The following is a 27,417-nucleotide window of genomic DNA, read 5'->3' on the forward strand; positions in this document are numbered from 1 at the left end:
ATGCTTACCTTCAGGTGTTCGGGTGTCTTTCTCTTGCTGAGAAGTGTGGCAGTGTCACTGGGAACGTACACATTTGAGATTAAGTGTATACACATTTTTGTATTAGTGGTGCAATCTGCAGCTTTCATTCTTATTCTTTTTAGAAGGGCTTTGATATTTAACTGTGTTCTTCTACTACTTGTATAGCAGTTACTATGTCTCAGAAACAGTTGTAAGCACTGAACGTGTTTCTCGTTTTACGAGATGAAGAACCCAAGGCCCAGAGACGTCCAGTAATGTGTGCACGGCTGTGTGGCTAGTGGCTGGTTTTGGGGGTGACTTCACCCGGGCGATCTGTCTCCAGAGCCCCTCTCAGCCTGTACCGCCTCTCTCTCTGGCCTCTGGATATCTACATACAAGTTTGCTTAAAAACACATGGTGTCAAAAATGTTGGTATAGCGGATCAGCTTGAAAACACTGCTATTAATTTTTGCATTAATTCAACAAACATATTGACCACCAGGGATGCAATAGGACAAAACACGGTGCCTGTCCCAAAGGACACATTTCCTCCAGATGTGAAATAGGAGTGAAATGCAGACTCAAGCATATTAGATTGTAACTAATTAAAAACTTGGACTTGGTTTTTTAATGAATTTATTTATTTTTTATTTTTGGCCGGGTTGTGTCTTCGTTGCTATGTGCGGGCTTTGCTCTAGTTGAGGCGAGCAGGGGCTACTCTTCATTGCAGTGTGCGGGCTTCTCATTGCGGTGGCTTCTCTTGTTGCGAAGCATAGATTCTAGGCTCATGGGCTTCAGTAGTTGTGGCTCGTGGGCTCAATAGTTGTGGCTCGCGGGTTCTAGAGTGCAAGCTCAGTAGTTGTGGTGCACGGGCTTAGTTGCTCCATGGCATGTGGGATCTTCCCGGACCAGGGCTCGAACCCCTGTCCCCTGCATTGGCAGGCGGATTCTTAACCACTGTGCCACCAGGGAAGACCTGGACTTGGCTTTTTAAAACTTGAAATATGATTCATATGCCATAAAATGTGCCATTTTAAAGTATATAATCCAGTGGTTTTTAGTATAGTCACAAAGTGTTGCTACCATCACTCCTGTCTAATTCTGGAACATTTTCATCACCCCCTCAAAAATCCCATACTCATTGACAGTCATTCCCCATTCTCCCCACCCCCCAGCCCCTAGCAACTACTACTCTACTTTCTTTCTCTATGGAATTGTCTATTCTGGACATTTCACATAAAAAGAGCCACAATGTATGGCCTTCTGTGTCTGGCTTCTTTCACTTAGCATCATGTTTTCAAGGTTCATCCACGTTGTCGTATAAATCAGTCCTTCATTCCTTTTTGTGGCTGAATAATATTTCGTTGTATGGACAGACCACATTTTGTTTCCCATGTATCAGCTCATGGTTGTGCCCTTGGCTTTAAAATTGTGTGTCTGGGAAGGCTCCCTCTTAGAAATAAAATTTTAATGTGGTCAGATCCTTTGTCTTAGAGGTACCAAGGGTTCCAACTCCTTCTGCCTCAAAGGTTTTATGACAAAATCCACCACTGTAATGAACCCGACAATCCTTACAGTGAAGTGTTGTGTTGTCAGATTTTCCCTTGACGATAAATGACTTCTGTTTCAAGACCTTGAGTTGGGTGGACGGCTCTTGCGCTTTTGTACCTGGGGCTTCACCAGGCTCTTATCTTACAGGCCAAACAGGAAACAGGAATACAGTTGGCCCCCTGTATCTGTGGGTTCTGCATTTGTGGATTCAACCAACCATGGATTGAAAATATTCAGGACAAAAATTCCAGAAAGTTCCAAAAAGCAAAACTTGAATTTGCTGTGCATTGGCAACTATTCCATTGCATTTATATTATATTCGTATTATAAGTAATCTAGAGGGATTTAAAGTATATAGGAGGGTGTGCGTAGGTTATATGCAAGTACTACACCATCTTATATAAGGGACTTGAGCATCCGTGGATTTTGGTATCTGAAGGGGTCCTGGCACCAACCCCCTGTGGATACTGAGGGACGACTCTATATGTATATTTCTTTAAACTTTCTCTCAAGTCCTTCTCTTTTCCTTATTACTTTGTAGTAGCTGGACTCAGGGGTATTATTTCCTATTTGATTTGTTTTTTCCCTTTCTGAATTGTTACGTTTGGCTCTGTTGCCATAATCTGCAATTCTCTTGAGACTTAGATTCATTTCTGGCTTTTCCTAAAATTCATCTTTGTCTCTTTTCAGGTTGATCCAGTGTTCACAAGGGAAGTAAAAGCCAAAGTAAAGAGGTAAGTGTAGGTGTTTTGCAGGAGAGGAAACCTAGTGACCGATAAATGATCCCAGTTGCCAGCCCTCGCCGTGTCCCAGGCTCTGTTCCCAGCAGTTTACTAATAATTCCTCCTTTAATCGCCTGTGCGATCAGGGTGATCCTGTGCCATCCTAGGCGCTGTTATTTTCCCCATTTACAAGCCAGGAAGCTGATACCCTGGAAGCATCAGCAGTTCCCTAAGGGGCGGCAGCACGGACACACGTGTGAAGACGTGCAGCCTCACTAGGTCAGGAAATTCCCAGGAAACCCACTTTGAGGTTACAATTGTCACTGATCACATTGGCCAAAACTGAAAAGACTTAAAACCTCTGCTGGTGAGGGTGAAAATTGCTGCCACCCCTTTAGAGGGCAATTTGTCAGAGTCTTTGTTATCAATTGCATTTGTCTGCCAGTAGCACAATAACACTGGCTTACACACCCTGGGGCTTAACTGCTCACATAAAAAAAATCTGAGGTCGTTGGTCCAGAACCAAGTAAGACTTCAGCTCCTGTCTTGCTGTCCTGCAGTCCCTTCCTGTGACTTCCATCCCTAAGGTGACAGTGGCTGTAGAACTCACGTGTCACATTCCGAATTTTAAGTGGGGAGATGAGGAAGGACAAGAGCCAGAAGGGTTACCTCCCATTTGGGTCAGCCCCTTTTTATGTGAACTTCCTCACACCCCCAGGATTCCAGCTCCTCTCACTGGCCACACCATCACCCCAGGGGACTGGAAAACTGATTTCATCCCCATATGCAATCAGGTGTCTTTATGTTGCTCATAGATACAGAATGCATGTATGTAAAAGTATAACCAATTATGTGAAAGGATAACCTCAAAATCCTGAGACTGGTGGAGAGGGGTAGGGGATGGGGAAGAACGTCTGTATTTTGGGGTGAAAAAAAAAAGAAAACAAGACAAAACCTATGTGACAAAGTGCTGGGAACCTGGGTATTGGTTGAGTTTCTCTATTTTACTATTTCTCTCTGTTTATGATACATCTATGATTCTCTTTCTGTGTATCTTTAAAAAAAGAATTTGAAGAAAGGTTGCATTATTAGGAAAGGTTTGTTTTCTAAATCATTCAGAGAAAAAATGGCAAGAGCTGTATCTCTGACGTCCAGTATCTGAGAAGCACGTGTCTCCTTGGTCAGAGGGCTTCAGAATGACAGCGGGTGTGTTAACAGGTTTCCTCTCTCTCTTATCAGGGATGGGTATAGAATAGATTCTCACTCCAGTATGGTTTTCTGTATTGAATCCTTTAGCAGTAATGCTTCCCTGTGGATCTAGGGTATTTCTCCAAAATCGTCATCTCCCCTTCTCCCAGCCCCTCCCGTAAGATTCCCAGCCGTAAGCTGTCTCTCTGCTCCATGTTGTTCCAGGACCGCTGGGGTACGATTGATCGGGGAGATGGCTCAGGAAGACCTCCACGCGGTCGTGAAGAATTGCTTCGCGGTGGTGAATAGCTCTGTCTCTGAAGGCATGTCAGCCGCAATCCTGGAGGTAATGATCTAACGGGTACTGAAAGTGGAAATATGAAATTGTCCATCACCCCTTTTCTCAGTTATGGAGGTGATGCCTTTGTCAATAAAGTTGTGCCCTTCTCAAAGCTAACAAAGTGAAACGGCATTTCCTCAGGAGTTCTAAAGTCGTTTTTAAGTTCTGTCTGGGACTTAAGAATACTATTTTCTTTCTCCTTGCCATTTTTCCTTGCCAGCTACAAATTGAAATAAAACTAGGATAGTGTCGCCTCTCTGACTTGCCACTTAGCTTCAACGGGAAGGCGGCTGAGGCTATGAAGGGTCGGGACAGGATGTGGGGTGAAGGTGTGTTTTGTAGGGAGCCTCCTTTTGTCTTGATTTCTTCTCCCTCTTTTCAGTGTGTCCTATGATCCCAGAATTCAGGGGATAAGAAAGGGTTGGGCTTGGATTTCCCTGGCGGTCCAGTGGTTAAGACTCTGTGCTTCCACTGCAGGGGGCATGAGTTCTGTCCCTGGTCGGGGGGCACGAGTTCGATCCCTGGTTGGGGAACAAAGATCCCGCAGGCACTGGCGCAGCCAAAGAAAAACAGAAAGAAAGGGTTGGGCTTGTGCACATGGCAGGGGGTGGGGCTTCCTACACGGAGGAGAGTAGTTGCAGATGCACAAGGCGGTGGGGATGAGGGTGGACCTCATCTCTCTGTCTGGTGTTCAGCTCTGAAAATCTCTTACGCTACTTGGGCTAAGTGTGCACAGCCCAGCACAGCCCTGCAGTCTGTTGCTGGAGTTATCTGTGTTTTGCAGGGAGAGGCTGAAATAAAAAGCCCCTGTTCTTGATCCTGGCAGCCTCTGGATTGAGTGTATCAGCTCTTGGGTTAGAGGGACTTAATCCAACCTCACAGCCCTTTGCAATCTCTTCTCCTCACTGAGCGTTTTACGTGATGGGGTGTCTTACCAGGATATCTTAAACTGCTTCGTGCTGATGACCTGAGTAATCCCCAGCGTGCCTCTAATGCAAAAGGATTTTCCTTTCCCTTATTTTGCTGTCGGTTCACAGCACACTGGGTTCCTTTTCAAGAGTGATCTTAGCAAAGAGGAGACTCCGTCCCTCCCGTCATAACCAGCTTTCAGTGCTGGATTTTCTTCATATCATTAAATCAGAAGCCATCCCTCGCATGGAATCTCCTTTAGTTCTCACACAATAGATGCCTTGTAAGTCCTCTTGGTTAGCGCATGATAAAACTTGCTGTAGAAACAGAAACGTTTGGCGATTGGCCCTCCAGGTCTTTAAATCGTGTTTCACATCCCCTTTCTCAGGACGCTGGTTTCTTACTTCAGGGTCTACTTAGAGCACTGCTATTATTTCATCATAAGTATTTGTAACATCCATTTATTCCTTTGGATGCTAGTTGAATTTACCATCCAAAGTTACAATTTGTGAATTTCAGTGTTTCAGAGACCATGGTAAATAATTAAAGCAGGAAAAAAAATCATGCTCCCTAAATTTAAGAAATGACTGATGTCGCATGCCTAATATTTTCTGTGAATGTGGCATCATTTAAAAAAGCAAACAAAGAAAACCAAAAACAAAGTATTGTGGGCAGGGGTAGTATATACTGACGCCTGTAATTCCAGTGTTCAGAAGCTTTCAAAGCACAGAGCTTGGATTTGTAACGTGTTCATCTTCAGCCAGATGTTGAATACCTCAATACCTCAGTCTAAGCCTAATGATTAGCATTAATCTCCGTTGTGGTTTAGAATCAGCTTTCGACTAGAGTCACTGGAGCGATACATTGTACTCTCCCTGTTAGCTTTAAACATGTACATTCTTACAGTACCACATCCTCAAGCCATTGCTGAATCGCTCCTTTGTATGTAAATACACATTTTTTTCTCCCCCAACTTCTTAAGAAAAGGTAAAGTGGAATTTGGGAATGATTTTATAACCAGCACACGCAGCAGTTCATTGCAGATGAATTGCTGTCAAATTTCATTTACTTCAAAGGAAAGGCAGCTGTTAGCAATTCTGTCTGCCTTCAAATGTCGACACTGTGTTCCTTTTGAAAATTCCAAAATAACCTTTGGGCTGAGGGTTTTGAATGAAACTGATTTTAGAGGAGTCCTGGAGGGTGGATTTCATTAGAATCAATTCAAAGAACCAAAGTGGTTAATCACAGAATAAGTGCGTATCACTTTTTTTTTTTTTAATTTTTTTTTAAAGAATTTCACTTTATTTATTTGTTTATTTTTTTGGCTGTGTTGGGTCTTCGTTTCTGTGCGAGGGCTTTCTCTAGTTGCGGCAAGCGGGGACTACTCTTCATCACGGTGCGCGGGCCTCTCACTATCGCAGCCTCTCGTTGCGGAGCACAGGCTCCAGACGCGCAGGCTCAGTAGTTGTGGCACACGGGCTTAGTTGCTCCGCGGCATGTGGGATCTTCCCAGACCAGGGCTCGAACCCGTGTCCCCTGCATTGGCAGGCGGATTCTCAACCACTGCACCACCAGGGGAGCCCCAAGTGCGTATCACTTTTGAAGGAAGGGATCCTTTGACCTTTCAGAATTAGCTTTGTTTTGTCATGGCAGCATGTGAAAATCCATTTGCTATGACACACTTCTTTTGCTGATAAACTCCAAAAACCAAGCGTTATCTGGGTGCCCGGGGAGTAGAGTAGACGCCCCTACAAAGAATCTGTTGTTTCAAGTTTGGGCTTATTATGGAGTTGAACTCTACACAGAATTAGAAGAATACAAAAAATTATTATTATCATTAATTTTTGTTTTGTTTTGGCCATGTGACATGCGGGATCTTAGTTCCCGACCAGGGATCGAACCTGGGCCCCCTGCAGTGGAAGCGCGGAGTCCTGACCACTGGACCGCCGGGGAAGTCCCAGAAAGTTATTTGCTTATCCCACTCTTCCTCCCTGGGCTCTCCTCCCTGCCCTGGAGCGCACACACACCCACCCCTCAACCTCCAGGTCAAAGTTTTCACTGCCCAGAGGAGAGGAAGGCATCTTCTAAAGCAAAGAGCAGTAAGAAGGTAATTCTTGGGCTCTTAGCTTCCAGGCCCAGGACCTAGTGATGAAAGATTCATTTCAGGGCTTTTCAAGGATAACTGTGACCCTGTGTCATTTTGGCTAATTTCAAAAGTGTGTGGGGCAGAGCTGCGCCCTTCCCACTTGTAAAACGGGAGGACTTTTGGAGTTGTCACAACTAGGAGGCTGCTACTGGCATTTAGTTTGGAGGGGAGGGAGTGCAGACAGGCAAAGTAGTTTTCAACGTGCAGGATGGTCTTTGCATCAAAGGTCTGTCCCCAAGATGCCACTGGCGTCCCCGTCGAGAAACGCTCTAAACTCCGTGGTGTCAGATCCAAACGCATTGTGCGTGCACATCAATGGAGCCCTCGGACCGGCCGCATCCCCACGTGACAAGCAGTGATCATGGTGCTGGACGTATGCCCAGTTAAGGCCACTGAAATGCACGCAGACCTCTCTGCAAGGAAATCTGGACCCCAGAGGTTTCAACCTCGGGTGTGCATCAGAATTCCCTCTGAAGCTTAAAAAACCATCGGTATGCGTGACGGCGCCCTGCAAAAGCCCTCTTGGCTGTGCTGATGCGGAGCCCTGGCGGCCGTGCTTCCAAAGGCTCTTCTGCGTGTAGACTGGGGGCCATGTCTCTGGAAACCTCTGTTAGCCCCGCTGAAGACGGTGCACCAGCGACAAAGCTTTTTAAAAAGGTCAAATAGGAAGCTTCCACCTCCCTGCTGGAAGGTTGAAGAGCTCATCGGGGGGCAAGAGAAATTCAGTGACTGCAAACTCGACCGGCTGTTAGGTGCCCCTTCAGCTCTGATGTTTCCTCTTTTTTGTCCCAAAATGGGGCCCCAGATTCCAGGTTTGAGCGACTCTCTGCTCCAAGCCCGACCCCTTCCACTCCCCCTTTCCCTCCACTGTCACGACCAGAAGGGGTTCAGAGGGCGAGCTCGCCCATCTCCAAACACCGTCTTGCCCAAGACATTGCCAGGCCCGGTTCTCATCAGGACCAGCTTCACAGCACTGCTGTATTCTGGGACTTTGCCTTTCTTGCAGACACAGTTTGTTTTTAAAGAGGTGACTTCACACCTGAAGAAAGTGACTTGTGAATCAACCATCTGATTCCTTAATGCCATGTCTTGGCTCTATGAAAATAGCATTTCCACGTGCTTACTTATTCTTAAGATGCCTCCTTTCTTTGTTTTTCTTTTTTCTTTTATTGGAGTATAGATGATTTACAATATTTTGTTAGTTTTAGGTGTACAGCAAAGTGATTCAGTTATACATATGTCTATCTATGTATCTATATTCTTTTTTTCTGATTCTTTTCTATTATACGTTATTACAAGATATTGAATATAGTTCCCTGTGCTATACGGTAAATCCTTGCTGTTTATCAAGATGTCTCCTTTCTTAAAGACAATTTATTTTTAAGAGGGGACTTTGAAATTAGTTTTCTCTGAATATACAGCTTTCAGAGTACATTTAAGTATCATCTTCCTCCATCCAACTCACAACTTCAAGACTCAAGATTGTATTTCTCTCTTTCTTTTTGAGGAATAGTTGATGTACCTTATAAGTTTCAGATGTTTACCATAGTGATTCACAATTTTTAAAGGTTATACTACATTAAGAGTTATTATAAAATATTGGCTATATGCCCTGTGCTGTACAATATATCCTAGTAGCTTATTTATTTTATATGTAGTAGTTTGTACCTCTTAACCCCCTCCCCCTATCTTTCCCCTCCCCCTTCCCTCTCCCCACTGGTAACCACTAGTTTGTTCCCTGTATCTGTGAGTCTGCTTCTTTTTTGTTTGTTTTTTGGGGGGGGGGGTGGATTCCACATGTAAGTGATATCACACAGTATTTGTCTTTCTCTTTCTGACTTATTTCACTTAGCATCATGCCCTCCAAGTTCATCCATGTCATTGCAAATGGCAACATTTCCAGATTGAATTTCATCCTTTCTGCTGAACTGCAGTTTTCCTTGAAGGCAAGAAGCATGTCCTCTGCAACCTTGAACCCTCCCCCAAAGTCTAGCTTTGTACCATCAATAATCAATAAATATTCATTGGATTGAGCAAAGCTAAATTACTATACGGTATCACCTCTTTGACTCGCCTTTAATCAACTGGTCTCATCACCCAAACCTCCTGTGTCTTGCCCTTTGCAGGTTGATGATTATTTGTTGAATGAGGGACAAGGAATGGGTGATCTCACTGGCCCACGGCCTTACTTGTGTGTTGGGTGCTTGGTGTGCACTGGTTGATATACAAGTAAGTCTGTACTACGGGAGGGATGATGGGATCTTTTTTTTTTTGCTGAAACAGGGATATAAACTCTGTCCTCCCTCAGGTTCGGCCGGTTCTGAGATTCTCTGATGGTCAGTTTTATAGATCTACATTTACATCTTCATATCTGTATTTATAGAATCTCCTCTCAATCTGTGTCTGCCACAGTTTCTCCAAAATACACCGGTGCTTAACGACATCAGTGGATAAATGTACCATTTGGATTGGAAGATGCTCCAGGGCCCACCTGGGACAGAGAACGATGAGAACAGAGCTAGCCGTGTGCCCTGACATGTGTGATCAGCCTCTAGCGCGCCTCCCCTCTAAAATGAGACGGTGGGGTGAGATGAGACGGCCTGGAAGGTCTCATCTATGTGGAAGATTCTGCAGTCCCTTGACAGATGCCTGGAAATGGAATCACAGTGGGTCATGCCAGTTGGATGCGCTAATGACCTGAACAGGGTGACAAGCAGGGAGAGGAGCCATCAGACATCATGTCGTCTCACTCACCGTGACTATATTACCACCCTGTAACTTACATGGTCAATGTCAGCTTAAGCCATCAACCACCTAAGTGGTATTTGTGCAGAATGACATCTGAAATTTTCATTTACTCTGGAAAGTTTAGCCTCTCGTTCCCAAATGATAAAACTGGAGCCCAGGAAGAGGTCCGGTACCGGGTGTCGAACTTCGACTCCGTTTCCCCAGAATGACTGATGAGCAATGAATTTGAGACCCGCTGTGTTAGTCGAGGGCAAAGCCTCCACCAGGGCAAGACCAAGGTCTCACAAGTCCTGGCTTGTGCCCTTCTCCAAAATACCAGACTGCACCCACGGTATGTCAGAACCCAAGGTCCAACCAGTGGGTTCATAAAGCACCTGGGACCCTAATGTTGAGATGCGGCCGTTTGGGTCACTTTTTGCCTGTGCTGCTGAGTTTCCTTGTTTGTAGTTTCCTGAATGTAGTGACAGTGGAAGGTCCCAATTTTTACCCTGCACGATAAGAGCGGAATATCACGACTCGGAGACTTTCTGTGACCATGAAAGGCCGCCAGGAGAGGCTGTCGCGGTGCTGGGGAGGGGGCTGTGCAGCGGGGGACGAACAGGAGGGCTCCAGTCCGAGCAGCCGGCCAGCTCCACCGCCTTCCCCGATGGTGGGAACAGCATCGTCTCGGGGGGGCAGAAAGGAGGGCTGTCCTCTCTCCTCCGACCTCATCCAGGGCCTGGATCTCAAACCCAACGTGTACTGGGAAGATACAGGCGACACAGAACCGGAAGACCAGGTGCGCTCACCAAGAAAGCTGCTGACAAGAAGACGATCACAGTGTGAACCATCGACGTATAATTAATTTACGTTCAGATGCTTCTGGAACATTTGATCCGCAAGCATTGGCTGAGCTCTTAACTATGTGTCACACATGGCTCTGGGCACTTGGGCGTTGGTGGCGTTTGTGCCACGTGAAGTCCTTGGTGTCAGAGCTTCCCATGGTAATATACTAAGCGGCTGAGATTGGGGAACTTTACCTTTCTGAAAACCGAATGTCACCCCGTTGTGACCAAATTGTTTATTACGTGAAATTAGACACCGCCTGCCGAATTGGAGTGCCTAAAACATCCTTGTGTACAGTAAGAGCCAGAATAATTGGTTTGCGGATAGCATCCCCTCAGGGCTGCCTCTGGACACCAAGGTGTGAAGGGATGTCCCTCTCACCTGCTGAAAGGCACCGGTCACATGAAAGCTGGGTTGGCCCCTGTGAAAGTCACCATGGGAGAGTCAATGTAGAGAGCTGAAATGGAGCTGGGAAGGGCTGGCCTAATCCCGTCTGTTTCTAAGTGCCCCCCACCGGGCAGGTGAGGCCAACACTGCATTCTGCACTTCTGGGCATCTTTTTGAGGCCTCGATGCCAGGTTGTGCCAGACTATGGGGTGCCCCAGCCTGGCTGATCCCAGCCCTTTGGGACCGGAAAGGCTGCGAAGTGGATAATCGGAATGATAAATCGCGCTTCTCTTCACTGTTGTGCGCGTGCCAAAGGGACGTGTGCGGCCCTGGTGGCATTCGTGTGGCTGGCGCTGGAAGAAAATTACTCATCGGGGAAAGTAACGACGGTAGTTAAAAACGTATACTCCACGCTGCCGCCGAAGAAGTGTCCACTGAACATTTGGAGAGAGAGGGTTTCTTTGTGACATCGCGGTAACGATGTCAGACAGACCATTACAATATGTAGTTTCCCAAGACTCGCAAATACAGTCAGTCATTAAGATTCAGTACGTAGTTGGAAAATCTGGGGTTTGGATTGGGAAATCATTTTCGGCAAAGCTTTTGGGGTACTTTTTGTGCGGTGCCAGAGGTCCAGTTAAGCTAAGACGTTATTCTCCCACAGACTGGCTCATCTGGCCACAGAAGCTCTTACATGATCGCCCACCTCTCCTTTGTTCTTTTCGTCCTTTTAGGCGATGGATTTGGAGGTCCCTGTGTTGGCAAGGAACATCCCTGGGAACGCGGCAGTGGTGAAGCACGAAGTTACAGGATTGCTGTTTTCCGACCCTCAGGTAAAGGAGAGCAACTTCCCCATGTTCACCTGGTCTGAGTAGCTTTTGTTTGTGTGCGGTGATCAAGAGTCTGTGATCTGCGTCTTTGTGATTAGCTCTTGGCGTTCCCTCTATAATCAGTAGAAGAGTGTGTGGAGCAGTGTCACTGTGGTCACATGGGCAGCTGCCTGGACGTGTCCCTAAAAGAAACCTAGGGACTTTCAAGAAACCCGAGACTTGAGTTCTGTTTCTGAGGCCGCTGGTGATGATCACCGTGACCTTGAGCCAGTCCCTTCCCCTCTTACATGCTTGGGTTTCTGGTTTCTTTTTTTTTTTTTTCATCTATTTTATTGAAGTATAGTTAATTTACAGTATTGTGTTAATTTCTGCTACACAGCACAGTGACAGTTATACATTTTATACGTATTTTTTCATATTCTTTCCCATGATGGTTTATCACAGGATACTGAATACAGTAGAACTTGTTTGTTTATCCGTCCTACAGATAGTATTGGGCTGGCCAAAAAGTTCGTTCAGGTTTTTCTGTAAGATGTTACTTTTTGGCCAACCCGATAGTTTGCATGTGCTAACCCCAAACTCCCAAACAGACTTCTGGTTTCTGAAGCAGTCACGCTTCAGATACCATCCAACACTTCCAGGACATCTCCTGGTGTTCAGAAGACTGCCATATAGCTGATCCCTTGCAATCCTTCAAAGCAGTGTACGGAAGAGGCAGCGTAGTTGTGTTTATACATGTGTGTATCTGATACATGTGTATCTGAAATTAAAATAAAGGTGAATGCAGCTGACAGTGGGCACAGCTGGTGGACCCAGTGTCATCTGGGGCACACCTGTGTGCCAGGACCTCCCAGGACATGTGTGAAGGGGTGCCGGTCACAAAGTCTGAGGTTCCAAGGATGTGCCTACACTTGAAGCCCTTTGGACCCTGTGCAGGGCGTGTAGCCTGAGTCTCCAAGCTCCGTCTTGTCCGCCGTACAATTACAAGAGCTAATGAAGACTCTTGCTCTTAGAGGTGTGATGTGGGCTGAAGGGGTTGATATACAGGGCTGAGCCATGGGCACGGCACGCGGTCAGGGCTCTGGGTCCCCGTTATGACCAAAAGGAGAGCCCATTGCTGCTGCCTACGGCTCGTGTTCGGTGGCAGCAAAAAAAGAATCTTAGGCCCATCCTTTGCTCTTCAAGTCTTTGGATTTAGAAATTAGGTTCTACTCACTATCATCTTTATGAAGGCACATGTTATATGCAGAAATAAAGGGATTTATACTTAAAAGCTCGGGTCAACTCTGATATTTGAAAATTCCGTTTTTCAGCTTTCCTACCGCAGATATTTAATCCCAGATCGCTCCCCCTTCCCCGTAGTATAATTATGCGTCACCTAGTTTCACTGCCCTCTTATCACAGTCACACGAACAAGATGGAAGCCAGCTTCCCTGGGGGAGGGGCGGGATTGCAGGGAGTCGGGCATCACCAGGTGCTGTGTGGATGCAGCCGCTCACCTGGGAAACAACTGAAAGCGCAAAGGGCAGGCCCGGGGCTTATCAGTGATTATCTAACAAGAGGCACATCTAACACGAATGCCTCTCCTTTGAATAGCGACCCCTAAAAGCTAAAACAATACCAGCACATGAAGAGTGTGTAGCAGTTCCCTGCTGATCCTCCAGACAAAGGCATATGGCTTTTTACCACGTCCTGCATCTCTCAACGTCAACGCCAGCCAAGCTGGAGGTCGCAGAATATTGTCTCCCCGTGGGCAAAGAGATTTTATTTTCATCTCCCCAAACCCAATGTCTATTTATTATATAGCTCAATTTCAGAGCACTAAATTTTATCAGTGAGTGTCTGAACAGCCATCACTTATAAATGGCTGTATCGGGTCCAGTGCTAGAACGAGAGCAGTTTGGCTATCCTGACTTCATTTCGCGTTCCTTGTAAGGCATTGTTTTCAATATTTGCAAATAACTGTCCTGTCTCTGACACGTCCAAGTTATTTCTGCCGGTTACCGGCTTCCTGTGAGTTATCAGACGCAGTTCCGCAGCACTCACACAGTTAAGGCGTGGGCTTATTCTGTTTCCAGCGCTTCAGTGTTACTTTTACAAAGGATGTTAAAAAAGAACAGAACGCTCTGGGTTTCATCTGGGGGGAGGCTGCGTTTTTTTAACACGTTTTGGAAAGTGTGCTCGACGCGGATGTCACACGTGACTTTGTTTTATAGTCACGATCAGACTCGACCTAGCACGGAGTGGGAGCTGTCGCTTCAGAGCAGACATGCGTTTTCCATAAGTCAGTGGCCTTGGTTACGGTCATCTGGGCTCAGGAGCGCGGACGGAATCAGCCACTGGTTTGTTGCCAGTGTTTGCAAGGTTTATTCCAAGTGTGTATTGAAATAAGTATTCAAAGCTCCATTTCACTTATTAAGAAGGGACTTCCATGCCAGGGTGTCAGCCTCACAAAGTTAATGTAGATAGATGCATAGATACAGACAGACAGACGGACATATCGAATGCAGAAAAATCCTTCGGAGTTTCAACAAAATGATGATTAAAAGTATTCAGCTGTGGTAGGAACAAAATAATCTCTATTTTTATACACCTCAGCCCCGGAAAACCTTAATTTAAGTGAAGCTTTCCAAACCTACTAAACATTGATTTTTTTTTTTTTTTTTTTTTTTTTGGTTACCGCGACAATCCCATTCTTTTTAAGAAGAAAAGAACTGAGCTATTTTATGGCTACATTTTATAGCTTCGAAATTAAAATCCATTTGACGTTTAATAGAAACTGTGAATCCATTTTCTCTCTCAAGGACAGACTTTCGAAGTGTGGCCCAAACTAATCTCGCTGGGAGGTTCTGTTTGTTTTTTAGGCAACTATAAAGAAAATCATAACTTTCGGAATAATGATGATGGTGACAGCTAACATTTATCGCGTGTGTGTTATGTTCCGGTGTCTGTTCTTTGCCATCAGCATGGATTTACACTTTTATTAGGACTATTTCATTTTAAATCTTTGACTTTTTTTTTTTTTTTTTTTTTTACTTTATTTAATAACTTCAACCTCAGGAAGCCAGTGTTCTTTTTTTTTTTAATTAATTAATTAATTTTATTTTTGTCTGTGTTGGGTCTTCGTTTCTGTGCAAGGGCTTTCTCTAGTTGCGGCAAGCGGGGGCCACTCTTCATCGCAGTGCGCGGGCCTCTCACTGTTGCGGCCTCTCTTATTGCGGAGCACAGGCTCCAGACGTGCAGGCTCAGTAGTTGTGGCTCACGGGCCTAGTTGCTCCGCGGCATGTGGGATCCTCCCAGACCAGGGCTTGAACCCGTGTCCCTTGCATTGGCAGGCAGACTCTCAACCACTGCGCCACCAGGGAAGCCCTAAATCTTTGACTTTTGATGGTCAATCAACAGTTTACTGTTTGGAAGAAGCAAGGCATGTGGGAGACACATCAGCCTCCAAACTTTTGTTTGGGCAGAGCTGTGCTTGGGTCTTGAGTTTTCCCCCTCGAAGTCTGAGTGATCCTGGGCACGTTTCTTCTTCCTGTGCTCGTCTTGATCCGTAAGATGCAGGTAACGATGCCCGTCTTTGGGGAATAGCAGAAAGCATGTGGGGTGGAGTCCCGTCCCTGGGCTCAGAGGAAAGCTGCGTGGACGCAGAGTTCATCATATTCACGGTGCACCGCTGGGTGAAGTTGTTGGCTGCCGCTCGGGAGCTGTACAGTCTGCTGAGCTCTTAGGTTTAAGCAGTGGAATTAAGCTCAGTACAGCAAGACGTTCTCCTTGTGAAATCTGGCCAGCATCATGCAAAATATCATTTCTCTCTTTCTTCTTTTTATTTTTTACTTAAAACAATTTTTAACTTTTTAACCAAACATTTAGAGTTCTTAGATGTTAAATACAACTGTGATGTGTAAGCCCCCAACCAGTCCCTCTGAAATGTAAAAGCACAGATGCAGGCTTGTCCAGTGTTCGTTGGATTTCCATTTAAGCCCAAAGGAAACTCTGGGCAAACTCTGCGTGAACTAAAATGGAAGTCAGTCCAGCATTTTTTTTTGCCTGGATTTGTCCACAGGGTGACCATATTGTTCATTGTGAAAAACCAGGTACCTTTGAGAGTGAAAGGGGTGTTATTGATAATTATGCTGGGGTGACGGCCATGAACCTGAACCAAATGCTGCAGGTAAGGACCGTCTGCTTGAAGAGCTGGGATCAGATGCAGAGCTGGTATTTGTTAGGGATCAGGGGTGCGTCCAGCCACGTAGGGGAGTCACAGTTTTCTAATAGCCACGTTGAAAGAAAATAAAAAGAAACAGACGAAATTCATATCAATAATATATTTTATTTAGCTTCATCTCTCCAAACTTGCATCATCTCAACCTGTAATCGATATAAACAATTCTTTTCCCCATCCCACCTGCCCATAGAACTGACCGTTGGTTTCAGTGCAATATAAACAACTTTTAATGAGATCTTTACATTCTTTTTTTTTGGAGGCTCTGAAATCCTGCGTGTAGTTTACCCACCAGCTCATCTCAGTCTGGAGATTAAACTTGTATCGAAATAACTTGGTTTGCGTTGAGACTCCGTACCATTTGCAGCTGAAAAAGTAGATTCTCGTGTCCAGGTTGTTGCACGTAGACTTGTAAAGCTTTGTAATACCTGAATCAAGCGCCAGTGTTAAAATTTCAGTTTAAGTCCATTCAGGTGAATAATTAACAATGCCGTTCCCGGACACACTGGCCCCACTTCCAGAGCTCGGAGCGGGTGCTGGGCGGCACTGCTCCCAGGAGAGGGAGCGACGGGGCAGGTGGTCCCAGCCAGGCCTCCTCTGTGTGCCGGGCACCCCTGTAGGGACCCTGCCCGGCTCTCTTACTAATCCTCACGGGAACCGCACGCAGGTGTTACCGTGATGATCCCAGAGAGGGTGAGGCATTTACCGTCGAAGCTCAGCGGGACATGACGGGGCTGGGGCTCGAAGTCTCAGCCTGATGGCTGCTCGGCCACCCCTGAGAGCGTTTGCACGATTCCTCGTGTGGCTGTCTCTCCCTGTGTCTCTGTCTGTTTTTCCCTCTATCTCTGTATGTCTCTGTCTCTACCTTTGTCTCTGTCTCTCCCTCTCTGACTCTCCCTCTCTCTGTCTTTGTGTCTCTCTCTCCTTCTTTCTCTGTCTCTGTTTTTCCCTCTATCTCTGTATGTCTCTGTCTCTACCTCTGTCTCTGTCTCTCCCTCTCTGACTCTCCCTCTCTCTGTCTTTGTGTCTCTCTCTCCTTCTTTCTCTGTCTCTGTTTTTCCCTCTATCTCTGTATGTCTCTGTCTCTACCTTTGTCTCTGTCTCTCCCTCTCTGACTCTCCCTCTCTCTGTCTTTGTGTCTCTCTCTCCTTCTTTCTCTGTCCCTGTTTTTCCCTCTATCTCTGTATGTCTCTGTCTCTCCCTTTGTCTCTGTCTCTCCCTCTCTGACTCTCCCTCTCTCTGTCTTTGTGTCTCTCTCTCCTTTTTTCTCTGTCTCTGTCTCTGCCTGTGTCTCTGGCTCTCGCCCAGTTTTCTGTGCCTGTCTCTCCTCCTCTCTGTGTCTCTCTTTCTCCCATCTCCGTCTTTCCTTCTTTCTTTATCTCCGTCTGTTTCTGTCTTTCCCTCTATTTCTTTCTCTCGCCCTCTATCTGTGTCTCTCTCTGTGTCTCTGTCTCTGTCTCCCTCACCATCTCTCTCTTTCTCCCTCCCTCCCCTCCTCTGTTGCCTGGGCAGAGAGGGGACACTTTTCCATGGGGCCGTCCTCTAAAAGGATTCTGCTCACCATGTTGTCTCCGACTTCTTGGGGAGAATGGACCTCTTTCTAAGGCCCAGTCCCGCTTCGCTTCTCTGCCTGTGGCTGGTCCCTGGGGTCAGAATGACCCAGAGGGCTGGAGGTGGTGGGGGGAGAGGGACGCTTCGGGTGGGCCCAGCGCTGAGTGGTGCTGCGCAGAGCCGGGCTTGGCCAGGTGAGGAGGACGAGGATGGAGGCACCAGGTGAGGCTCGCCGCTCAGGAAAGGCCAGGCCGGGAGCCAGTGAGGGATGGAGCACAGGGCCCTTCCCGGCTCTGGTCCAGGTTTTTGCACTCCCGGCCGGCAGGCAAAGTCTGACAGTCTCTTAAAATAGGAGGACGGGAGGACAGTTTCTCTTCTGCTTGTGGACTCTCCACCCGCCTTTACGGGCCAGGAGGCTGCATCTCGGACCTGACCTTCCGGCCTGACCTCTGCCGGCCGCCCGGGTCTCACAGGCTACGTGTGCGACTCTCAGACCCGCCGGCTGTGCACACCCGCTCTGAGTGTGAACAAACACCTTGCGGTTTGGGGGCTTTCTTTTTTGAAAGTGAGAATTTTTAGCTACTTTATTAAATATATTCAGTTTCAAGGCTCTGACCATCCATAATCGCCACGATGCAAAACATGTGTTCACGTGTAAAAAAATACCCCTTCCACATGCTTTAAGAGGAATAACTGTGTTTTGCAATCTATGCGGCATGAAATAGAATTTGATATTTAGAAAACCAGCTAATTGTAGTTTGGGGGCTCGCGATTAGGAGAGCGGCCTGCCTGGCCCAGCCTGACCACACCAAAGGGACCCTCGGCCCCAGCGCTGCTGGCCGATGCCCTGCCCATCACCCTGTGAGTTTGTCCCTCTTCCCGGGGACCTGGTGGACTCTTCTGGTGACGAGATGTCAGGACAGCAAATGCGGTGCCCAGCCTGCTCCAGGAATCAGCCCTGTAGGTGCGTCTGCAGTTGATCCTGAAATTCAGAGTAAGGAGATGATGGTGACTTCTTGGCACTTGCAGAATTCAGGTGAGTGGGCCGTGCAGGATCCTCGGGGGCTGCAGCTGCCAGGGTGACGCAGTAGGAGAAGGCGCGGGGCCCCGGCAGCCGGCTCTGGCCCCCTCCCCGCGGCCTCCCGGCCAGTGCGGCGGTGTGCGCACACGAGCAGCCCCGCACCACCGTCCTGGGCTCTGTAGCTACGTGCTGCTTCCATCTGTCTCCGCCTCTCAGGGGCTCTGCCCCCAGAACACTGCTGTATCCAGACCCTTACACCCTCCCCCCATTCCAAGGCACTACTGGGTCTTGCCTGGACGGTTAGAAGAGCTTTCTCTGCTCCATCCCGTGCATCTCCTCCTAGCAGCCAAAGGGACCTTTATAAAATGCAGATGCCGTCCCATCCGTCCCCGGTGCAAAACCCCTCTGTGACTTCCTGTGGCCGCGGAGAAAAGGCACCTCCCGGCTCAGCTTCCGGGGCTCCGCGCCTCTCTTCCTCTGCTCCCTGCCCACCCCTGCTTCTTCCCGCAGCCGGGCCAACAGGAGCCTCCTTCCCCCTCGGCTTCACTGTCTCTTTCTTGAGAGGCTTTGGTGGCCCCCAGTCTCCCTCCCCCATCTTCTCCATCCCCCCCCCACCCCATGTTTTTCCTTCGTAACCCTCTGCGCAGTTCATACACGCGCCCTTGCTTTTATCGTACGTGACCTCTCCGCCCGAATGAATGAATGCCCCCCGGGGTGGTGGTCATGCTGGCTTATTCACGTGGCCCCTCGTGGTGGTCCTGGCACAAATGGGTGCTCCGTAACTATCGGAAGAGGTACTTACCCCAGGGCATTAAAGGGATGATCTTTCTTGGAAAATAACCAAACACCTTTGGTTATTTTACTTTGATGTGAAGCTACACCGCATGCCACCCAGGTGTAGTTGAACTGCTTTCTTTTCCTGTTTTCTTTGCAAAGTAGCACGTGACAGCCTCGGCCTCTGAACTCTGCCCGGACTCCAAGGTGTCCCTCCTTGGATGGTTCTTTCCATGGCCTCGCTGAAGTCAGCATTCCTTGGGTGACACTGCCAGCTGGTGTCCTGTTCATGCCATCTCCCCCGAGTACGACCGGGATGACTTAATTGCAAATTTCGTCGCACATTTCTTCTGGGTTTTGCTCTTTCCCTCTGACTTTCTGCCGCTGGCAGCGTGCCCACCAGAGCCATCTCCCGGGTCCACCTCTTCTCTTCCAAGCTTTTCCTCACTTCCTTCCCTTTCCTTCCTGACACCCTCCTCTTCCCTGCCTCCGAACCAGCCAGGGGAGCATGGGCAATTTTCTGCCAGCTCGTGTATTGAAATGACGCTCTGGTTGGAATCTGGGAAGCAAGAGAGTGGGAAACGCAGAGAATATTCACTATCCTTGCTTTTAGTTTAATCAGTAGTTCCCAAATCTCATGGATCTGTGCGGTAGCTTTGTGGGTTTGCTCCATCCTCCCGTGAAGCAGCCAGGCCTGGTGGAAAAGGACCTCGACTCTGGGCTGCACTGTCTGAGCTTAATTCCCATTTCTGCCACTTACTGCTGTGTTACCTTGGGCAGGTTCCTGGACCTCTCTGTGCCCCCGTTTCTGTCTCTGTGAAAAGAGTCATAGTCATAGCACAGAGTCCTCGTTCCTTTTCTGCAATTCCAAAATCCAGAGAGCACTTGAAAACCAGTTTTATTTTTAGTAAGTTGGGTGCCAAAACTCAGTTGGCAGCAAACTCATATCTGAGCTGATGTGAAGTTATTCGTGGCTTTGTTTATCCTGCTTGGTGGGACGATTCTTAAGTGTGATTTGCAAGTTCTGGTGTGTTGTTTATGGGGCGCTGTGTTAGACCCCTGGAGGGCATATGTTACTAAAAGGGCACGTAGACCATTTTATTAAAAACCCCAAATCCTGGATTCTGAAACATGGCTGGTTGTTACCTGGGTATAAGCTCTTGATAACTGTTGACTGTTGTTATAAATTCTGACCAGTTCTGGCCCCCGCGGGAGGCTCTTGGCCAGAGACCAGGTGTCACCGTTGAGAAGGTAGAGAACAGGTTGGCACCTCACCGAGGCTTTCTGCTTGACTCAGCCAGGCACAGAAGAGAACTGAAAGGTGGTTCGCTTTCTCACCAAGTGGTCCACGGTCGTTCACTACTGCTACCTCTCACGGGCCACCCGAGAACAGTGGTCTAGATCACAGGCCGGAGCCTCCAGGGCTCTGCCCCATCACTCCTGGGCATCGCTGGGTTTGGGACCTGGCTGTGAGCTGGCTTGTTAGATGCGAGCTCAGGAATTGTCCTATTAAAGGGCCTGAGCTTGCAGTGTGAGTGAACAGGACGCATAGCCAGACTCTGCAGCCGCCAGTCTTGGAAGGGACGGGTGGGAAAGAGCCAGATCAGACTCCCAGCTGCCGCCATTCAACGGCCACGGGTCATGGTCAGGGGCCCGAGCCCCTGCCACCTTCTCCGGCTCTGCATCGGGCGGGTGGTGTAGATGGGGATGATCTACCGGGAAATTGCTTCTAAACCTACCCAGGTTGGCTTCTGTTCCAACATCTGCCCAAGATTCTCACAGCTGTTGTTGATATTCGTTTTAAAGTCAGCCCCTCTCTCTAACCATCACGTTGTCATGTGAACAAGCAGCCCTCCCCAAACTCAGGTATCGCTGCTGCAAGTTTAAACGATAGGCTGACCGTGGAGAACAGTATGGAGGTTCCTTGAAAAACTGAAAATAGAGTTGCCATATGATCCAGCAATCCTACTCCTGGGCATATATCCAGAGAAAACGATAATTTGAAAAGATACATGCACCCCAATGCTCATAGCAGCACTATTTACCATAGCCAAGACATGGAAACAACCTAAATGTCCATCGACAGATGAATGGATAAAGAAGATGTGGTACATATATACAATGGAATATTACTCAGCCATAAAAAAGAATGAAATAATGCCATTTGCAGCAACCTGGATGGACCTAGAGATGATCATACTAAGTGAAGTCAGACAGAGAAAGACAAATGTCATATGATGTCACTTATATGTGGCATCTAAAATATGACACAAAGGAACTTACTTACAAAACAGAAACAGACTCACAGACATAGAGAACAAACTTATGGTTACCAGAGGGGAAGGTGGCGCATAAATTAGGAGTTTGGGATTAACAGATACACACCACTATATACAAAATAGATAAACAACAAGGTCTTGCTGTATAACACAGGAAACTGTATTCAATATCTTGAAATAAACCACAATGGAAAAGAATATGAAAAAGGATATATATATCTGAATCACTTTGCTGTACACCTGAAACTAACACAACATTGTAAATCAACTATACTTCAATTAAAAAAAAAAAAGACTGGCAATTCCCTGATGGTCCAATGGTTAGGACTCCATGCTGTCACTGTCAGGGGCCTGGGTTCGATTCCCTGGTCAGGGAACTAAAATCCCACAAGCTGTGTGGTGAGGTCAAAAAAAAAATAGACTGAAGGTTTATGCTGAATAATTCCAAGGCTATTTGCACGTTCTTACAAGTGGTCCCCACTTTACCCAACGGCAGGAGTCATCGAGAGAACAGATAATGGAATTATTATGTGGCCACGTGTACATATACATCATTGTGAACGATGGCATTTGGATGAAGCTTAACACTAGACCAGCGAATGCTGTTTTGTGTAAGAAAAACAAGACAGATGCGTGCATGTCACTTCTAGATGGATCTTGAAGTGTGATTCTCGCAACTTACAGTTGTCAATAAGATGAATCTTTCTTTTTTTTAATATATCAGTTTATTTATTTATTTATTTTGGGCTGCATCGGGTCTTCGTTGCTGCGCGCAGGCTTTCTCTAGTTGTGGCGAGCAGGGGCTGCTCTTCGTCACGGTGCCCGGGCTTCTCATTGCGGTGGCTTCTCTTGTTCTGGAGCACGGGCTCTAGGCACACGGGCTTCAGTAGTTGTGGCAGGTGGGCTCAGTAGTTGTGGCTTATGGGCTCAGTAGTTGTGGCTTACGCGCTCTAGAGCACAGGCTCAGTAGTTGTGGCTCACGGGCCCAGCCGCTCCGCAGCATGTGGGATCTTCCTGGACCAGGGCTCGAACCCGTGTCCCCGGCATTGGCAGGCGGATTCTTAACCACTGCGCCACCAGGGAAGTCCAAGATGAATCTATTCTGTGGCCAAATAACTTGTGTAAAATAGGGTTGGCACAGTTGTCCATCTTAGACTAGTGTTTTTCATAGTCTGACTCTCCAGAATCTCCTGGAGGGGAACTATTAGAAAATACACATGTGTTATGGACTGAATGTTTGTGCCTCCACGCACTCACCCCCAAATTCACATGTTGAAATTCGAACCTCTCCTGTGATGGTATTAGGAAGTGGGGCCTCCGAGAGTCCATTAGGCCATGAAGGTGGAGCCCTCACGAATGGCATTAGAGCCCTAATATAAGGGACCCCACAAAGATCCCTCGTTCCTTCTGCCATGTGGGATTATAGTGAAAAGACGACCATCTCTGAACCAGGAAGCAGGTCCTCACCAGACACCGAATCTTCCAGCGCCTTGATCTTGGACCTCCAACGTCCAGAACTGTCTGCTGTTTATAAACCACCCCCTGTCTGTGGTATTTTGTTATAGCAGCTCACACAGACTAAGACACCATTCCTGGACCTCGCCCCTGACCTACCCAATCAGAATCTTTTTTTTTTTTTTTAATTTTATTTATTTATTTATTTATTTATTTATTTATTTATGGCTGTGTTGGGTCTTTGTTGCTGGGTGTGGGCTTTCTCTAGTTGCAGTGGGCGGGGGCTACTCTTCGTTGCGGTGTGCAGGCTTCTCACTGTGGTGGCTTCTCTTGTTGTGGAGCACAGGCTCTAGGCATGCGGGCTTCAGTAGTCAGGCTTCAGTAGTTGTGGCACTTGGGCTCAATAGTTGTGGCTCGCGGGCTCTAGAGCACTGTGTCAGTAGTTGTGGTGTATGGGCTCAGTAGCTGTGGTGCACGGGCTTAGTTGCTCCGCAGCATGTGGGATCTTCCCGGACCAGGGCTCGAACCCATGTCCCCTGCGTTGGCAGGCGGATTCTTAACCACTGTGCCACGAGGGAAGCCCCCCAGTCAGAATCTTAAAGCGAAGTCTGAGGACCAGAGGCACAGACTAAACCTTAATTAACTCCAGGGTTCCGAGGAAAACCACGATCCACGATCGAAATGACAGCACATCTGTCAGTCTCCAGAAACCTCCTTGTCAACATCTCCCATCAGTGAGCTGTCGTATTCGAAGCATCTGGAGAAGCAGCTTCAGGGCTGTCTAATTGAACATGCCTTCGGAGCCTGAAATCCAGAGTTTTTATGCAATTGACTTTCGCTTCTCCTGGAAGAATACGTACGTATCCCTTACAGAAGGTGGTCGGAATGCAATGCTCTTTCAAACCATCCCGTGTTCAGTCTGCCAGCTCCCGTGTTCTCTCTGCATGAGGCGTTTGTTTCTCGTTGAGGGGCTCCCCCCTGCCCCGTGGCTTTCAGCTGACACGGTTATGAGAATGATCCCAACAGGGGTCTAAATATCCATCCTGTAAAACTGACACTGCTTCTCACGCCCTGGATCTGGCTGGTACCTCAGGGCGACAAGGCAGGTCGAAAGGATTTAGTGAGAAAAAAATTTTTAATTGAAATGTAGTTGATTTACAATATTATATTAGTCTCAGGTGTACAGCATAGTGATTCAATATTTTTATACATTATACTCTATTTAAAATTACTGTAAAATATTGGCTGTATTTCCTGTGCTGTATAATATATCCTTGTAACTTATTTATTTTATACGTAATAGTTTGTACCTGTTTGTACTTATACCCCTATCGTGCCCCTCCCTCCTCCCCTCTCCCCGCTGGTAACCGCTGCTTTGGTCTCTGTAGCCGTAAGTCTCTTTCTGTTTTGTTATATTCATTCCTTTGTTGTATTTTTTTGATTCCACCTATAAGTGATAACATACAGTATTTGTCTCTCTCTGCCTGACGTATTTCTCAGTGAGTTTTCTCCACCAGCAGGGACTACTCAGAAAGGAAGAAAACTCTGAAACCAGTCAACTGCTAATTGAATAATTATGAAAACAAACCATGGTGTTTTACATGATTTTTTTTTTTTAACTTTAGAAATCTATAACCTAAGCCAGTGTTTGCACACCTGTGGTCCTGGGCTGGGTCTGGTCTGCACACATGTTTTGTTTAGTTTGCTGTTTACTTAAAATTTTGAATTACTTGTTGGTATTTAGCATGGAGTGCTTTTACATAAATATGCCGAATTTCGACTTCTCTTGAAAAACAGCAAACGTGGGAACAAGTGGAGGCCCCTACTCACTGAGGCAGCCGGGGTTCGGCACTGCAGGCCTTCCCCGCCGGGAGCCGGCGGACACTTGAGTTTCCAAGTCTGATCTAGAGCAGTGCCTACATCTGTCTTTGAACTCTCTTAAGATGTGGAATCCCAATACTTGGTTTCTATTTTCTTTTGTTTTAGTGTGTGTACCCTTTAATGCCTCATAACTTATTATCATGAGTAATTTTCAAGAATAGATCATTACATCACATAAATGATGAATTCTCCCCTCCCCCCGTCAAGGCTTGGTGATCGGATACGATGGGTGTTCTGGCGCGTTCTGCAGCTGGCAGTTATATAAAACCTTTTGGGCTTTGGCTGGGATGATGATGAATTGGCATTTGTACTTGTTTCCTGGAAGTTTTGCTACAGCTCTCATGGCATGGTCCTTTGGTCCATCGGATGAGTGTCTGGTCGCTGGTACGGGTGGTTGCTGGGCATCTCGGTCCAAGTGGTCATTCATCCTCCAGCAGGCTATCTCAGGCTCCTTTGTGGGGTGGCCTCAGGCTCCAAGAGGGCGAGAGTGGGAGCTGTTAGACCTTTTGGAGCTTTGCTTGGAAGTCAAACTATATCACTTCTGACCTATTCTGTTGGTCAAAGCAAATTCCAGGGCCAGCCCAGATTCAGGAGATGGGGAAACAGACCTCCTTCCCCCTTTATTGGAGGAGTGGGTGAGCCCTATTTCAAAGAGACGTTCATGCAAGGATGGGGGACTGCGGCCACCATCTTGCACACAGCAAATGACAGTCTGTGTCAACGGGCTTTTCTCATTGTCCGCACGCGTGTGTTCAGAGTATTTATTGCCTTAGTTGTCGCGGAGGACCTGTTTTAGCCCAGAAGAAAATAATCCCAGGGCCTCAGGGAGTGACTCTTACGATTCAAGAGTGAGATTTTTCTTTCCTTCTCTTTCTTTTCTTCCAGCCGCCCAGCCAGGGTTTTTTTGTGTTTTTTTGTTTGTTTGTTTTTTTATTTTTCCAGCCAGGGTTTTATGCCAACGGCCAAGATGTTTCCCACTCCTTACCCAACTCTCTCTTGCTTTGTTTAAGTCAGTGTTTTTTGTTCAGTCTTCCATGCAGAGAGGAAAAAAAAAAAGTGTGCTTTATCACATCCTATTCCTAGAAACTCTCATTCAGGATTCTGTTATAAAACGGTCACATATTCTACAGAAATCATAAGCAGGGGGCTGGGTTTTAGCCAAAGTGTCTGCATCAGATAAATCAAAGATATGACCAGCATCATAAAATAATGTACCAAAGCTGTAAGCCTCTCGAATAATTTTAATAAGAATGTTGTTCTCCTATGAGATGGGAATAAATAAGTTACATTTTTATTATAAAAAGAACACCAATTTACCATAAAGTGTATATATACTACATAAAAATATAATCCACTCTATCGTAAATATTGCTCTTTATATTGCTAGCTATAAAAATCATCCAGCTGTTAATTAACAATAATTTTGAGAATACGTGGGCGTTCCTTGTAAACGGCAAAGCGCTGTGTATTAATCTTAGGCACTGTTGCCTTATTGGAATTTACACGGGTTGGGGAATCACAATAATAATGATAGCTAAGTCTGGGCTAGGCGCTGCCCTGAGTTCTTTGTATTAACTCATTGAATCTTGTCAACACGCTATAAAGCAGGTACTGTAATTATTCCTAATTTAAAGATGAAGAAACCGAGGCTCAGAGAGGTTACGAAACGCACCCAGCATCACTCCCGTGAAGGGTAGGGTGTGAATTTAAATGCAGGCTCCTGGCTGGTGAGCCCTGCTTTGACTTATGTGCAAATATAATAAATAATGCATGTTCCCCTCCCCCTCTCTGAATACTCTTTAGCAATCAAAAGAATTCTAGTTCTTTCCAATTATGAAGGGCTTTGATATTAAAAAGTGGCCATTTTTTCATTGCATCAGCGTCTGCAAGCATCAATAAACACAGAGCACAGCACACTTCCTCCCTCTGAAGCGACAGAAGGAAAGTGTAGAAAATCGAGGCCGGTTAAATCCCCTGTCCCCTCCTTCACACGTGGAGTCTGGGGCAGGGCAGGGCTTACCCATCCAATGCCCACCGCCCCTTTGGAGATGATCACTGTGGGGCTCAGAGAGGTTAACTAGCTTCCCCAAAGCCACACAGCTAAGTTATGTGTCGAAGAAGGATTTGAACCCAGATCCGAACCAGTGGAAGCCTGGCCCTTTCCACTGCACCAGGTGATGTATCACGATTTGAAGACACTCCGTGCCCGGGAGAGATGAAAGGATGAACACAATGGAGAACAAACGTGGCAGGGGTAGTGTTGTCTAGAATACAGGAGCTCAGATTCTGGAGTAAGACCTGACTTCCTATCTCAGCTGATACAAAGGAGGGAAGAAACTGTGGATCTAAGATTTACTGTCAGGACTCAGTGACCGTGAGAAGCAGCAGCTTTGAGCGATCTAGGGAAGAAAGATGGGGAAGCAGAATCGATGACGACAGTGTTTTTCCACGCTGTTCACCCTCGCACGTGTGTGTGTGTAATTTCTTAGTCCCAATGTTTGCGCTAACTCGCATCCTTCCGAAAGGCCCTTTTCTCCAGAATACGGTAGGTGGGCAAAGGAGGGACCAGGAGCAAAGGCAGACACGGG

At 46.9% G+C, this 27,417-nt stretch overlaps 1 protein-coding gene across 8 annotated transcripts in view; it reads left to right on the top strand.

Moving 5' to 3' along the window:
- Positions 1–27,417, top strand: part of GLT1D1 (glycosyltransferase 1 domain containing 1) — a 170,455-nt gene that overhangs the window by 78,012 nt on the left and 65,026 nt on the right. For 6 of the 8 annotated variants that reach the window (XM_082353266.1, XM_082353267.1, XM_082353268.1 and 3 more), the window contains 3 exons: positions 2,242–2,285; positions 3,687–3,807; positions 11,551–11,649. In XM_082353266.1, the coding sequence (XP_082209392.1) occupies positions 2,242–2,285; positions 3,687–3,807; positions 11,551–11,649 (264 nt within the window). Of the gene's footprint in view, positions 1–2,241; positions 2,286–3,686; positions 3,808–8,708; positions 8,868–11,550; positions 11,650–23,597; positions 23,805–27,417 lie in introns of those variants that run through there. The other 2 variants (XR_014233878.1, XM_082353269.1) reach the window with 2 other exon arrangements.

The sequence above is a fragment of the Balaenoptera borealis genome, assembly GCF_965194805.1.
Source record: "Balaenoptera borealis genome assembly, chromosome: 14".
Taxonomy (NCBI): Eukaryota; Metazoa; Chordata; class Mammalia; order Artiodactyla; family Balaenopteridae; genus Balaenoptera; species Balaenoptera borealis.